Below are 15365 nucleotides of genomic sequence, written 5' to 3'. Positions count from 1 at the left end.
CTGTGTTAGACTTTTATTCCATATAGTCCCCTGTACCAACACAGAATCCTTTTGAAGTTATGAATCATTCTGGTATGAAGTAACTTATATTAACTTGATTGAGAATATGATAATACTCCATACTGAAGATAAGATCATCCATACTTTTTAAATGCAGTGACTGAAATAATTCAAAATGTGTCCCATACTAATGTAATCTCAACGTCTAAGCATTTCTGAAAATGCATCAGTCTCATTTTCATCCCAGCACATTACCCATAAATACCTTATTAAAGTCCTGCTTGAAGCTGTTTGTTGTTGTCTCTTTTACCATTTGAAAGAATACTTTCCTGTCCTCATCATCAACTAAGCGATCATAGAAAACTCGGTAGACCTCATGAATCCAAAGTCTGATCAGTTTATCTCCATCCTGAAAATGAAAATACAAGAAAATCAGTAAATACGGCTCAGGCAGGATTTGTTTAAAACCAAAAGAAATGTCCATCTGGACCCTGCTCTATCTTGTACTAAAACCAGCAGGAATCTTTCAATTCTAAGCCATTCAGCACATGGACCAGCATCTGCTAACTTAACTGGATTCCTCACCTACTTACCATCTTTTCCTTCCTGCCAATACAAACTGGGATTCTTATGTCAAAAAAAATTTTCTCTACTGCCTCAAATGTCCCCACCCTTCCAACACAAAGTGAGGAATAAATCTGTCAAAGATACGGTTTATGGGCTCTAACCCAAACTCTGCTTGAAACTCTTGCTGGTTAAGATTTCCCCTGAATAGCTTGTAGCCATTTTCTTCTGTTTCTGCACCAAAAACATTCCCTCAACAGAAATTAAACTTTCAAAACTCTTTTATCCTCACATTTTACTGAAAATTGATGAAAAAAGTAGGATGAAAATCGAATATATGTATCAGTATTCGTTTGTTGTTTGTGACAACAAGCTGTCCAGTTGTAACAGCTGTAACAGTTATTTTTCTCCTTCTTAGTAGCTGGTGCAGTGCTGTGTTTCAGCTTTAGTTTGAGAACAATTCTGATAACACACCAATGTTATAGTTGTTGCTCAGTAACGCTTACCCCAATCAAGGACTTTTCAGTCTCTCAGGCTCTGCCAGTGAGGAGGGGCACGGGAAGCCAGGAGGAAGCAGAGACCGGACACCTGACCCAAACTAGCCAAAGGAGTATTCCATACCACAGCATGTCATACCCAGTATATACACTGGGAGGAGTCTCCCAGAAGGGCTAGATCACTGCTTTGGTCAGGCTGGGTATCAGTGAGTGGTGAGCAATTGTATTGAGCATCACTTGTGTTTATTGAGGATTTTTTCCCTTCCCTTTTTAGTTTTATATTATCCACCCTGGTCACTTCCATTATTACTGTTATTAGTTGTAGTAGTAATTTTATATTATATTTTAGTTACTGGACTGTTCTTATCTCAACCAATGGGGTTTACGTTCTTTTCATCCTCCCTCCCATCCTCCTGAACAGGGGGAGAAAAGCAGGAGAGTAAACAAGTGGCTGAATGGTTCTCAGTTACCATCTGGGCTTAAATCATGACACAGGCAAACTCGGGGCTCAATTATTCAGTCATGCTCAGTGATGAGCTTGCCATTTGTAAAAGAGATACTGAGTCTTTTCCCACAGTTGTTTCTTTTGCATATTTAGTTTGCAAATTAAGAGGCTTGATGTACAGACCTTAACAGATGGGATTTGGACCTCTGGGCCCAACTGTAATATATGCAAAGAATATTAACAACAATGTCACCTGTCTCCTCCAGAGACAGACAAAATACATAGCAAAGTATTTGGTAACTATCCTGATTTAAAACCTTGTAAATGTACTGAAATCACAGTTCATGTATTTCGAGATGTTTACTTGCTGATATTATACAAATAATCTACTTTTTCCACTGCTCTTTCTTGCAGTAATATAATAAAATGACACTTACTTGCAAATGAGTGTGTGGACAGAGCAGCACTCCTTTGATAACCCTGGAAAAATCTCGTAGATTAAAGACATAGTGGGATTTTGAGGGAGTTGGGAGAAAATTATCAACTGCCATTTTATAAATTACCATTGTCGCTTCAACCATCATCTTACCCAGCCTGAAGAAGGAAAAGAGATACAATTTCAACTTCTGCAGATAAATTGCAGGAGAAAAGATGTCCAAGGTGTTAAAGGAAACATGTCACATTACCTCAGAAACACAGGCTCAAAGCCTTTGCTGAAGTGCCAATCAGCAACTGCATTAAAAATCTTGGTTAATATTTCATCATCAAAAGAACAGATAGATACAATATTCAAGTGTCGTGTGAAGCGTCCTGTAATACATGCAAAAACAGACAGAAAGATTTAGGAATACCCAAACACTTTTCTAGGATTGACTACCACTCAAACAACATCTGAATCTGGCTCCAGCTCCATGATTTTGTTTCTGACAAATTTCTACTCCAACAGCAATGCAGAAGAAATATAAACTGATTTATATTTCGTATCTGTATTTCACTTAAAGTAACTGTTTTTAATATAAAAAACATGAATCTCCATTACAAGTCCACTATTACCCAAATTTAAATTTCAGCTTCCATTAGCCCTGTTGATTATGATACAACACAGTAAAACTTTACAAAATCAAGTATCTTGCTACTGAGTGTCATTCAAAAAGATGTTATAAGACTATACTCTAGCAATTTTAACAAATTTAGCTGTATCAAAATAGTTATTTTAATAAAGCCTCCTCAGAGCACATACAGTTATACCTGTGTTAGTGTTTATATTAAGCAAGGTACCATGAAGTGCCTTGTAATGGTGAAGCGGTAGCTACATTAGGGTTATACTGATGTAACTTTTCATTAGAAAATATAACCTCCCTTATGGTGATATGACAGGAATCATGGACTTGCAGGCAACATGCTTGTAAGTAAATTCAGGCGGCCTATCCTAGCAGCAGGAGATACAATTTCAGAAGGGAAATGCCAGAAAGATTTGGCAAGAAGATGTATTCCCTCCCTTTTCCAAAGAATAGAAAAATGGAGAAAGTATCTGATTCTCTAATTTTGGAATTATTTTAATCATTCACAGTTCATAATAAACATGAAAAACATTGTTTCTAATATTGATTAAACTCATCCACAAAAGGTACAGATTTGATCTTGAGAATACAGACTTCTATTTGGAATAACCCAGACAATTAATATACCTGTAGGTTTACAAGTAATAGATAAATTTAGCAGTTTGTATGTAGGTAAATGTTAGCATTTGCAGTTGTTACCTAACTGCAGTCAGTCAGAGAACTATTTGCCATACTAATATATTTCCTACCTGTAATATCATTCCTGCCTCCTCCAGGTGGACCCATAGCTGAAACCAGCAGCATATCTACGATATTAATCTTGGATGTATCTTTGTTGTCATAGAAGTAACCATGATCAATCCATTGTCTGAGAAGCTCAATAGGTGGCTGGGCTCCATACACTTCCTTTGCAGGCATGTTTAAGTCATCTATGGAGAACACAGACATTGAATAAAAAATCCCTCAATGTTTTGGAATTAGAAACTTTCTTTCAAAGCCAAGAAGAAAACAATAACTGGAGGTAGAAAAAGTTTGTGTCTTGCTATTCTTGCTTTCCATTAAATTAAGCAGAATCAAATAACATCATACTTCACAGCCATACTTAGGGATGATGGCTTAATTTAGTGCGGTTAATCATTTTATTTCATGCCGCACTGCAACACTAACACAGTTAGAAACCTTTCAGCAGGGGGCAGTGCTAATCCTTCTTTGGATGCCTGAAAAAAAAGCCAAAGAGTACTGGAGCAATCCAAAATTACTAGTCTCAGTGAATCACTACCTCTGCCTTAAACCAGGATTAAAATTATATAAAAACCCTGAAAAAAATGTCTTACCCACAAATATCACAGCTGTTTTTCCCAAAGGTGGTCCAAAGAATCCTCTTCTTCTTCTGTCCAACTTGGACATAATAATATCATGAGTTTGGTTAGCAGAGGTTCTTGCAGAGAAGGTGAGAAAGTTTGGCATGTATTTTTCCTTTGGAAGTTGTAGTAGAAAATTGTTTGTTATAGCTGACTTTCCAGTGCCAGTAGGACCCACAAAAAGCAAAGGAACATTATGCTCAACATATGTTTTAAGAAAAAACATTTGTCTGGCAGTTTCAATCGTTGGAATGATCAGCTCTGATACCTGTTGCACAAGAGAGTAAAATAGCACATGGAAATCAAACATCCGATACCTTAATCAACATGAATATTTGCAAGCATCTGCAGGAAGCCTGCAGTGCAAATGCACATTTTTAAAACCTGGGCCATAACAAAGTTCTGGTAGACAGTATGGCCCCATTTCCAGTTCAGTGTTTATACAGTAAATAGCACAATTAGTATTATCTATATTATGGTTCATTGCCTGCATGAAGCTCAGAAAGAGAACTGCAGAGTTAAGTATGGTTTAATTCTGAGACCCTACTGTGCAAAGAGAAAGGAACAGTGCTATGGAAAAATTTTCTCTTCTTCATCCACCACCTTCCAAGAAAAGATTTTAGACAGCAGAATTAAATGTAATCTTACATCTCTCATATCTGTAATAGATAAGACAGTTGCAACTACAATGTAATGAAAAGCTGAGCAACATTGCTTAAGTTATCCTGAAATTCCATCCTCAGAATAATAGAAGTGCACAGGTCTCTGCTCTTCTACACTTCAGTTCACAGCTGTCCCCAAAATGTGAGTACACCTATTCTGAAATGGAGGGAATCCAGGACTCTCAGTACTGCTCTCCATATCTAAAGTCTCTTTCCTTGTGTTCTCTGATCTAAACAATCATAGAACCATAGAATAGTTAGGGTTGGAAAGGACCTTAAGATCATCTAGTTCCAACCCCCTGCCATGGGCAGGGACACCTCACACTAAACCATGTCACCCAAGCCTCTGTCCAACCTGGCCTGGAACACCGTCAGGGATGGAGCATTCACAACTTCCTTGGGCAACCTATTCCAGTGCCTCACCACCCCTACAGTAAAGAATTTCTTCCTTATATCCAATCTAAACTTCCCCTGTTTAAGTTTGAACCCATTACCCCTTGTCCTATCACTACAGTTCCTAATGAAGAGTCCCTCTCTAGCATCCTTGTAGGCCCTATTCAGATACTGGAAGGCTGCTATGAGTTCTCCATGCAGCCTTCTCTTCTCCAGGCTGAACAGCCCCAACTTTCTCAGCCTGTCTTCATACGGGAGGTGCTCCAGTCCCCTGATCATCCTCATGGCCCTCCTCTGGACTTGTTCCAACAGTTCCATGTTCTTTTTATGTTGAGGACACCAGAACTGCATACAATACCCCAAGTGAGGTCTCATGAGAGCAGAGTAGAGGTGCATTAGTCAGATTATTTTCTATAATGAAAAATATCACTGAGAACCTTAGCCCCTGGGGGAATAACTTGTTCTTCTTTTGTGATGTAGTCAGTCCACATGTTCCAGTGCCCACTGCCATGCTTGTGAAAATAGAAGTCATAAACACTTCCTGTTAATTGAAAAACACAGCACAGGAAAACCCAATGATTAAAAGAATAAAAATAAACTTCAACCATCTTAAGTGTGAAATTTCCAACACTGTGAGATAATAAACACTTTCTAGTATACAAGATACCATCCCCCCCACCACCATTATAATCACCAAATTATTTTAGGTCAGATTCAGCTACGGTATTTGAGTACAACATGAGGCATATACTACTTCTGGTTAAAAGAGCCAGGAAAGAACATCCAACTGCGCAGACGAAGTCTTGGCAGATGGTGGCTCTGCTGTAGACTTAGCATCTGCCAGGCACTCTATTCTCCCTTAAAGCTGTGAGTTTCCTTACAGCTTTATAAAAGGTCAGGCAAGTACAGTTATGCAGAAGCACCTTTTTCTGGGAAGATATTGTTTCTGGTAATCTTCACACTATTAGGGCACGGGTTTTCATCATTCATTCCCATTAACAACTTGCGGTAAAACACATCAAATTTCTTCCTGCTGTCTGCATCGATGATCCCACCAATTGTCCAAACCAAAGCAAAAAGGAAAAGCCCCTGCAGCCACAGCATGATTTGCTGAGTAGACATGCTTGGCTTCTCATCTTCCTCAGATTGCCTTATTTCATCTAAAACAGACAATGGGAATTTTAGCGAAATGTCAGAAATAACTACAAATCCCAAATCAATATGCATTTTTGCAAAAGTATTCTGAGACAAAGACAGAGCATTGTCCTCACTGGAACAAAGCCAATGTACAGAATGAGAATGCCTGGGTAAAATACTGTTTACAAATAAAAATAACTGAGAAAAAAAAAAGAAAAAAGATTCACAAAGGGTCCTAATAAAAGGTTCTTCAGATACTAGCAAGCAGCAAGTAGAATATATGAAATAGACTCACAAGATCATGCTCAGTTTTGTAACTACACCAGTGTCCAAATGTGAAAGCTCTTATGCTAGGCAAAGAACTATTATTAATACTGATCAGTGAGATCACCAAGCACATTGTATGATCTTAATAATAAGGAATTTCTCTGGCATATCCTTGCATCTGATAACCTATATCTTGTCATGGGACACAGCAGGGGAAAAAGAAATCAATAAAAAGAATAAGGTTTGTAGCACTTACCAATCAGACAAGTATAGAGTCTCATCAAGCTGTAACTCAGATGAACAGAAGATGTCTGTACAACGACTTTGCAATTAAAGTGAATAAACTCTAGACAGGGATCGACTAGCCACATAAACATGTCATTGATCTACCAGGAGAAAAACAGATGGCTTTAAAAAAATTCACAAGTTGCCACATTTCCCACTATCCCTCAATTCTCTCTCAATAAAACATAAGGCATCAGAAACTCTTCAAGTTGGCAGAGGAAAGGTAAGGAAAGGACCTGTGTGAGGCAGTAATAAAGTGATCACAAAGCCACACTGTCATTATCTGATGGTGAAAACAAGTTGCTTCTAGCATAGAAAAGTTTCCAGCAGCAATTCTGTCACCCAGTTACTAACCCAGACAGCACAGCAAACTAGGGAGGCCACTGCTTTTGCTCAGGCAATGAGAAAATTATTCCAACAAAATCAAAGAAAAGGGCTTAAACTTCCCTTAAAAAGCACAGGTCCCTGCTGAGGAACCAGCACAGACACTGTGCCACAGTATAAATTCTAGAAAGCTGGAACTCACTGGTACCAGTGGGAGTGCCATAGCATGCATGTAGATATCAACCATGGCTTGTGGTATCTGCTCCATGAACTCAAACAGGAAAACAAGAAAGGAATCATGACCTAGCCTTTTCCCAGGGAAAGAAGACGCTCTAATGGGTAAAGCTGTCTGCTGGGTAAGGAGTAATTATGTTGCTTTGATGAACTAAAAAAATTGTCAATGAAGAGCTCTTCTAGTCTTGGTACTTCTTTATAATTTAGTTCTAATTTCCTGTAAAAACTCAAAGGGTGTTATGTCAAATCACAGAAATCAAAGTTTTCTCCAGTTCAAATCCTACTGTGGACAATTCTTATTCTGATTATTTTACTAGATTTTAATGCCCAATAAAAGAGAATTTTTATTTTTATTACATTAAAAGCTGATTCTCACCAACACCTACTTTTATTTGCATCTACACTGAAGATACACTACAGTACACCACACAGAGTTCTCATTCATGCAAGTAATCCAGTACACAAAAGACTATTTACTAAAAATTCATAAGGTGACTAAGGCTCTGAAAATCAAGCTAATAACAACAATATTTTTTTTTAGCTAAACTCTAAATGTCTTAGAAGAAGGATGAGTTCAAAACATTTTGAATCTTCCAGGTTTTCCCACACTGCTTTCCTAATACAGTATCTCCAGCTCTTAGGCACTTTCCTTGTGACATCTGACATTCATCACTACAAAATAACTTACAACAGCCCCTAGGAGACCTGGGACCCTCAAAATCATGAAAGTTCTTCAGAGTTTTGATTCTGCATGCCTGCCTTCAAGTGGGCAAACTGTGAACATCACATTAATCTTAATTAGATCTGTGTAAAAAAATCAAGTCTCGCACCAGCTCTCGGTGTTCTTCCTGCAGGTTTGGAGGCAGTGTATTCATGTAGGAATCCTTCAGTGGCTTCCAACCTAACTCTTGCAGGTCCATATAGATCATACCACACCTGGGAAGAACAAACAGCTATGGTCCAGGAATATATGTGCAAGATGGGACAGCTGAAGTTTGAATGCTTTCATATTACCTGCTGACAGTTGCTGGAGATGCCTCCTCTAAGTCTGCTGGCTCAAAGATTAAACTCATTTTTGAATTCATCTGAATTATTTCACCACTCATTAAGCATAGCTAGAAGAAGAGCATCACATAAACATGATCTAGTGATGTCAGTGCTGATCATCCAGCCAAAGCAATACCTGTCAAAATCACTGAACATTCAACTTAGTGTCACTCCTCATGCACTCAGATGTATTCTTATAGCACATGATATATTCTAACCTTGTCTCAGCTTTTCCATGTGTTACTGTAATGGCTTTCAGAGACATAGATAACAATGTTCTAACTTTAAATAACTCTGCAAATAAAAGCAGTTATGAACTGAAGCTTTTTTTTATTTTTTCTTTTTTTTAATTAATTTATACAATAAGTAATTTAAGCAAGTTCAGTAACAGCTTAATCATCTACTAAACCCACTTGCATAACTGGGGGAAAAACCAATGTTTTTAAGCACATTAGCCTTTTCTAAGGCTCACACCTCCTTTGACTAACATGGTAACAATATTCCTACTCCTAAAATAAAGTATCTGTATTCAAGAACGAGTTTACTGGCAAAAATCAGGCTACCTTTTTATTATCATCCAGCACAGTGTTCATGTTCTCTATCCAAACTGCATCCACTGGGCCATCAAAAATAATCCACTTCCGATCATCTGTGGTAGAAGATGCTTGCTGCCTGAAGGTATTTGCAAGAACTCCATCGTTCCACTCATGGCTTACAGGATCAAAACTGCCATACAACTGTGTCATAGTAATTGCTTTGGGGTTAATAACTTTGTATTCAACAGCAAACTCATCCATGGATTTTGCTGTGTAAAAGGACAAATAGATGAGCTTGAATATTTGTCAGGATAGTTTCATTCAACAACTAAGTACAGAATAAGATTCCTGAGGATCCTACTTTAGCTGCCCAAGGCAAAAAAGCCCCAGACATTTGGCAGCTAGGCAGCTGTAAATAAGAAATTCTGTTACTTGTACAAGGAATGTACAAAGTCCTACATGAAAAAGCACATAAAAAAGAAAAAGCAGAGAAGAATAGATTTTATATGTTTATGGGAGCTACTCACAATCTCCCTAAAAGGGCTTGGTTTTTTGTCAAGACTTATGCACAAATACAGTGCTTAAAAAATTCATAGAAGCTTAAACACACTAGTATATGCAGAAATACTCCTGTATTTCTGCAGATAATGTAAATGTATTATGTATTTAAATGCAGGTAAATGCATTTATTTCTGTAAATGCAGAAAAAAAATAGTTTCAGACAAATAGACAAAAATAGTTCAATGATTAGAAACTTTCCAGTTAAGTTAGCAGAATATAGGACAATTAACAATCTGGACATATCTCTGCAAAGGAAAAACATTAGTCATAGAATCAACTTTGCTTAGGGAGAAGCTTGTCGCTGAACAATGTTACCTGCACACAAATCACCAAGGGCTCCAGCTAGCACTCTGTACGCAGAGGTCTTGCCGCTCATAGCATCTCCAACAATCATAAAACCATGGCGCACCAGCATCATTTCATATATCTGTATCAGTGGCAAGGAAAATCAATGATTAACAATGAAGATAACACAAAGGGATTGAAACTACATGTTCTGAGGATCTGTCATACGGCTGGTCCCACAGAGGCTGACTTTGGACAGCAAGAGTCACCCCAAAGATCTTCCCAGAACTCAAGTTAAACCCCCAAACAGAACATCTTCAAGTAGAAACAGACCTGTAAGAACCCCTAAGAAGATTTTTTTAAATCTCAGGTTAAGGCTGATGTTTTCTGGTTTATCTTAAGCTGCTAACCAGTTAATACTACCCTTATTTAAATGAAAGATAAAGCATGCTTCACAAAGCAGCATAAGGCAAGTCTGAACATAAGCCATAAAGTCTGGAGGGGTCCTTCATAATCCTGCCCCAGGCCACAGGCTTTTGCCCCAGCCATCACACTATCACTAGGTTGCACAAATCACAGAAAAAAACAACGAAAACCCCAGCAACCTCTGCCCCCTCAACAACATTAAGCATTCTTTGAAATGTCACCAACACTAATAAATGGGAAAAAATAGAGCTGGAGGTGAAGCATAACTGAGAGTGATAAATATCACCCCTTTCAAGAATTCTCAAGGAGACAGTTAGCTGAAGCGGGAACATGCCCTGACTCCCAGTCCAGAGTTAGGTTCACTAAACTACACTAAAACAGATTCAGTTCAATTTTAAATCCTGAACCATAAGACCTACAATGTGGCTGCACACATTAGCTTCTTCACAGGCTGGCTGAGTTAAAAGATCACTATGAGCAAAGCAGGCTTTTAATCCATGATTTACTCAGTAATATAAGCTGTCTGTAATATTCTATTAATTGATTATGGAAACTATAAGCTTTTTGTTCATGACACAAGACAGCGAATGAAGAGTGTTTCTGCTCTCATACTTTTCTTCCCCAGAATTATGTGAAAATAAACCTGTATAATTTTTCCAATAAACCATGGAACTGGTTGAAGATTCATTTTTATTATATTTTCAGTTACTGCCTTGATAAACAGGTCATAGTCTGGTGTAGGAAGAACCACTCCAGGAAACAGGTCAGATATGATGCCCTATTAAGAAAAGCCAGAACAGAAGATTATTTAAACACAGATTACAAAAAGGGAAAATTCCAAAAGCACAAAAATCTACACATAAAACTATTCGTAAAGATAACAGGAGTTCAAGTGGAAATGTCCTCAGCTGTACAAAACTAAATTGTAAGCAAACTGTACCCATGAAAGTACTCTGTACACATGAGACAGAAATAAGTGCTGGCACTTTTCATACATACACTGGTATTATAAAAGGAAGCTCAACTTTCTGCAGATTTGCCCCAAGTAGTATTACAACAATGATGTGAAAGTGGTGGAAAGAATCTCAGTGATGAAACAGAAGGGTTTGTGTTCTGAAATTTGAGAGCAATGACTCTCTGTGTGTTTGTACCCTATCTTTTAGACCTTTACTAACTGATTGCTTTGCAGTTTAACATAGTCTTTATTTTCTGTTAAAGCAGTATGCAAACAGAAACGTCGTCATTTTCAATCTGACTTCAAATTTCTAATGGACCTTAATTTAGTTGTCTGCATCTCTTTTGCAGCACAAAGCCAGAACACAAACTTTAAATAATGGTTTCCACAAATGAAATAGCATAAAGTGACTTCTAGCAAGATATCTTATGAAACAATTTTACAGAACAACTTAAAAAAGCCCCATTGAAAGTTTGTTTTTCAAAGTAACAGAACCAAAAAGTGCATTCAGACCAGTGGACTGAAATAACTCTATACTAATATGGCAGCATCTAGATCAAACTGTTCAATTAAGAAAATGACTTGTTTCTGTAGGTTCTTTTAATGGACCTCATCATCACAAAGCTTAAAGCACACCAGCCTGAGAGCTTACCTGAAACAATGGTACATCCTGTGCCATGAATTTGGCAAAGTTAACATCCATCAAAGCCCGAAGTAACAATACACTTTCATTTTCATTTGGGTATTTCAATTTTAAGTTTCCTGCTGCTGTCAGGACAGATTTAACAGCACGCATTCCATAATCATAGTGATGCTGAGATGACAGCTGCTCAGAGCACAGACGGTAAGTAGCAACAATTTTCTGGGCAAGACTGTGGATATTAAAATACCACATGTAGAGTGAAAATATCTCACCATGGAAAGAAAATAATTTAAGTACCTATATACACAAAGTAATAGCAGTGATCATCAGACATATCAGCTGTTAAGATGGCCCAAAACACCTAGGAAGTAAAACTGTAGATTATGCCATGCCAGACAATGTATGTGCCATTTAGGAATTCTGGTTGATACTATGATACATTTTCCAAATGATCCTATGTAGAGGTGTATATCCATCAGCTTGAAGCAGTAAACTGATGATCAAGCAGGAGATTAAAAAATACTTTCTGGAAAAACAGAACAGGGACAGCCTTCCAGAATTATATGCCTCAAACACACTTAAATGCCTTACAGAGGAATGAGGTATATCAGACTTAACTGAGGTGAAAAATTCAGCATGCCTTACCTCCGAGAGTCCAGAAATCCCATTGAATAAAGTGAAATTTCTCCTATCAAAGCATAATCTGGAACCATCATGGCAACCGTTCGGAACAGCGCCTGTAAGAAAAGAAAGTATGATATAAGCTTAGACTACGGAATATGGTCATAACTTGTGCCTGTTTTTTAATAGTATCTCTCTGTAAGTTCAAGAATTAGAACTCAGGAATCATCTGAAAACTATGAGATTGCACTGAATGCTATTCTAGCCTATTCTACCCTAGTCTAGCCTATTCCAATCTTAACAGGTTCAAGAGGTCTCTGCTAAGGACTGCAGGAACATGTGTTTAGAAAGTCACAATCCTAAAGAACTATTAATAGAGGAAAAGGGAGGTGTCATTCATCTCACTTTCATAACAGACAAACTAGCACATAGTGTGGTTAACATCTTGTCAAAGGTCATGCAAAAAATTGTGGAAGAGCTAGGAAAAGAGCTGGAACCATATCAGTTTCTCTGCAGTGCCTCAGCAACTTGCAAAGTTTTAATAAATTTAAATTGGGATTTGGACCACCAAGCCATTTTAAAACAGGAAAATTTCTACTTAGAGAAAGGACAGTTAAAGCTGTGAACTGGTATCAATATGATTAGACTAAGACCTTTCACCTGTACATTTTGTATGATCCTAAACGCTCATTAAAGCTTAGCAAAAAGCCCAGCAGAATGCACTTGAATAGATTATCAGTTGTGTTGGTTTCAGCTGTGTTCCCTCCTAGCTTCTTGTGCACTCCCAGCCTACTCATTGGTGGGTGGTATGAGAAGCAGAAAAAGCTTTGACTCTGCGTAAGCACTGCTCGGGAATAATGAAAACATCCCTGAATTACCAAGTCTGCTCCCAGCACAAATCTAAAATGTAGCCCTATGCTAGCTACTATGAAGATAATGAACCATCCCATCTAAAACCAGCACATCAGTGTGGTTTTTGAATGATGTATCCCTTTTCTTATTACAATAAACCAGAAGTTGCAAATTCTGTATAATTTCTACAAGAAATCGGGATTCCAGATTTACCTTCAGATTATCAGGCAGCTCTGCCCGTCCAGCATACCCAGGATTCATCGTGATAAACACAGCACATGTTGGATTAAGAGAGATCTCTGTCCCTTCGAAGATGAATGTTTTGAGTTTGCGAATAATAGCTTGCTGGATGCTAAGTATTTGTTGGGCGACTACAGATAATACTTCAACCTAATACAGACAGAAGAGATGGGAAAACATAAGACACTTGGAGACAATATTTTTGTTTATATATATTGATAGCTATAATTGCATTCCTTCAGGTGAAAATAACTCTGTGTCTTCTAACTAAGCTTAAATATTAGCTGCGTATTACAGTGACTTTCTGAAAGTTAGTGCCATCAGCCCCTACTCCACCAATTTAGACAGATCAACAGAGGCTTCTAAAAGACCCCACGGGGAAATACCATTTGTCTGAATACAGACATCTAAGTTAGGTGGACAGGAACTCCCTCTGGAGGCCTCCAAAAGCACTTTCCTTTCACCTCATATGAGAAAGAATTTAGCCACTGCAGAAAGATTGACTCAGTGCCCAACAGTAAGAGTAAATGTAAAGAGTGGGTAAGGCAGCCTAGAGCAGATCCTCAGCGCTTTAAAGTATCAAGGTAACAGAATACTGGAAAACAAGAATGCCAATACCTGGATTCATTAAAAAAAGAAACAAGTTACAGCAGAAAAATTGAGAAATTAAGGTGTTAATGATACTCAAACACACAAATTAGATCTTCACAGAATTTTCACATATACTGGTATTTACTTAAATCTAACTCCATCAGAGTAACAGTAAAACATATTCAAAGAACAAATCAAAACCAAAAAAACACCTCCCCCCCCCCAAAAAAAAAAAAACCAAAACCCCAGAGTAAGATCGATGAAGGGATTAGCTGTGTGTGGTTACACAGCTAGTTAACCAGGTCACTCAGTGATCACAGGAATCCCTCCACTGGGATTTGCCTGTCTGTGCTGAACATAGATAATACATCCCCACAACCGTGGTTTGGGTTCTCGAGAAGAACAGCTCTTTCCCTACAAATGAGCGTCACATACAAAAGAGGTAATTGTACAAAACCTTTCTTTTTTTCAGCTGAAATAACTGAACACAAGACTTCAGCAGCACAGCACAGATAGGCATGTGCTCCTACAGCAGGCAGCTGAGCATCTATCTCAGTGTCAATGATTATTGAAACACAGTAGCTACACCACAACTAAAAGGTGAAAAATTAGCAATAATGCTGTCATGTCTAAATCTGAAACTTCTTGTGCCTTAAATTAAAGCTTTATCATTTTATTTGGCTGTGTTAAAACATTACCTCAATTCTATTGAACTCATCAAAGCAGGCCCATGCACCAGACTGTGCCAGCCCCTTAAAAAACTTGCCCATTGCCTTGTAATCGAGACCATCGGAGCAATTGAAGACCACACACTACAACAAAAAAAATAAACAGAGAACATCTCTCAGTATTAACATGAAGCCCACTATAAAATTCTTAGCATCTAAAATGGGAAGGGATTATTACTGCTAATTTTGGATTACAACACTAGGATGCTATATAGAAATGGTCCTAAATATGTGCTTCTTTCTGCAAATAATAAAAAAAATAATGGAATCATTTAGATTGGAAATGAACTTAAAAGCTCATCGAGTTGGACCATAAACTAATAGGTACAGAACAAGCAGTACTTGCTTAAGGATGGCATTTTAAGAAATACCTACATATCTAAACATAAACAACACAAGACGTTCATATTTTGGTACCTGCTTAGCTAGTGCTTTTGCTAGATCTTTTGTTGTTTCTGTTTTGCCAGTCCCAGCAGGTCCTTCTGGGGCACCACCAAGATTTAATTTCAAGGCACCCATTAATGTCCTACATAAACAAGAACACAGGCATTAGAAATTGTAATCTTTAATGATAGACTGTTTGTGAAGGGATGTGTAAGTATTTTCCTCTACAGCTTGCCCTGGAAATTATTTACTTGTTCCCTACTGAC

The 15365-nt window shown here is 37.8% G+C and overlaps 1 protein-coding gene across 1 annotated transcript in view; it reads right to left on the bottom strand.

Annotated features, from left to right (window-relative positions):
• The window catches only part of DNAH3 (dynein axonemal heavy chain 3), a 62920-nt gene that overhangs the window by 16684 nt on the left and 30871 nt on the right, over positions 1-15365 (bottom strand). The window contains exons 28-45 of the mRNA XM_031043984.2: positions 15133-15241; positions 14686-14799; positions 13370-13546; positions 12329-12420; positions 11693-11912; positions 10729-10863; positions 9690-9801; positions 8841-9082; positions 8245-8345; positions 8061-8166; positions 6644-6773; positions 5907-6143; positions 5421-5524; positions 3902-4196; positions 3317-3496; positions 2193-2316; positions 1944-2100; positions 266-409 (exon numbers count right to left, since the gene is read on the bottom strand). Of these exons, the coding sequence (XP_030899844.2) occupies positions 266-409; positions 1944-2100; positions 2193-2316; positions 3317-3496; positions 3902-4196; positions 5421-5524; positions 5907-6143; positions 6644-6773; positions 8061-8166; positions 8245-8345; positions 8841-9082; positions 9690-9801; positions 10729-10863; positions 11693-11912; positions 12329-12420; positions 13370-13546; positions 14686-14799; positions 15133-15241 (2779 nt within the window). The remainder of the gene's footprint in view (positions 1-265; positions 410-1943; positions 2101-2192; positions 2317-3316; positions 3497-3901; positions 4197-5420; positions 5525-5906; positions 6144-6643; positions 6774-8060; positions 8167-8244; positions 8346-8840; positions 9083-9689; positions 9802-10728; positions 10864-11692; positions 11913-12328; positions 12421-13369; positions 13547-14685; positions 14800-15132; positions 15242-15365) is intronic.

Source organism: Melopsittacus undulatus, chromosome 8 (genome assembly GCF_012275295.1).
Source record: "Melopsittacus undulatus isolate bMelUnd1 chromosome 8, bMelUnd1.mat.Z, whole genome shotgun sequence".
In the NCBI taxonomy this organism is placed as follows: domain Eukaryota; kingdom Metazoa; phylum Chordata; class Aves; order Psittaciformes; family Psittaculidae; genus Melopsittacus; species Melopsittacus undulatus.
Note: the sequence above shows the minus strand (reverse complement) of the source record. Positions and strands in the feature narration are given on the sequence as shown.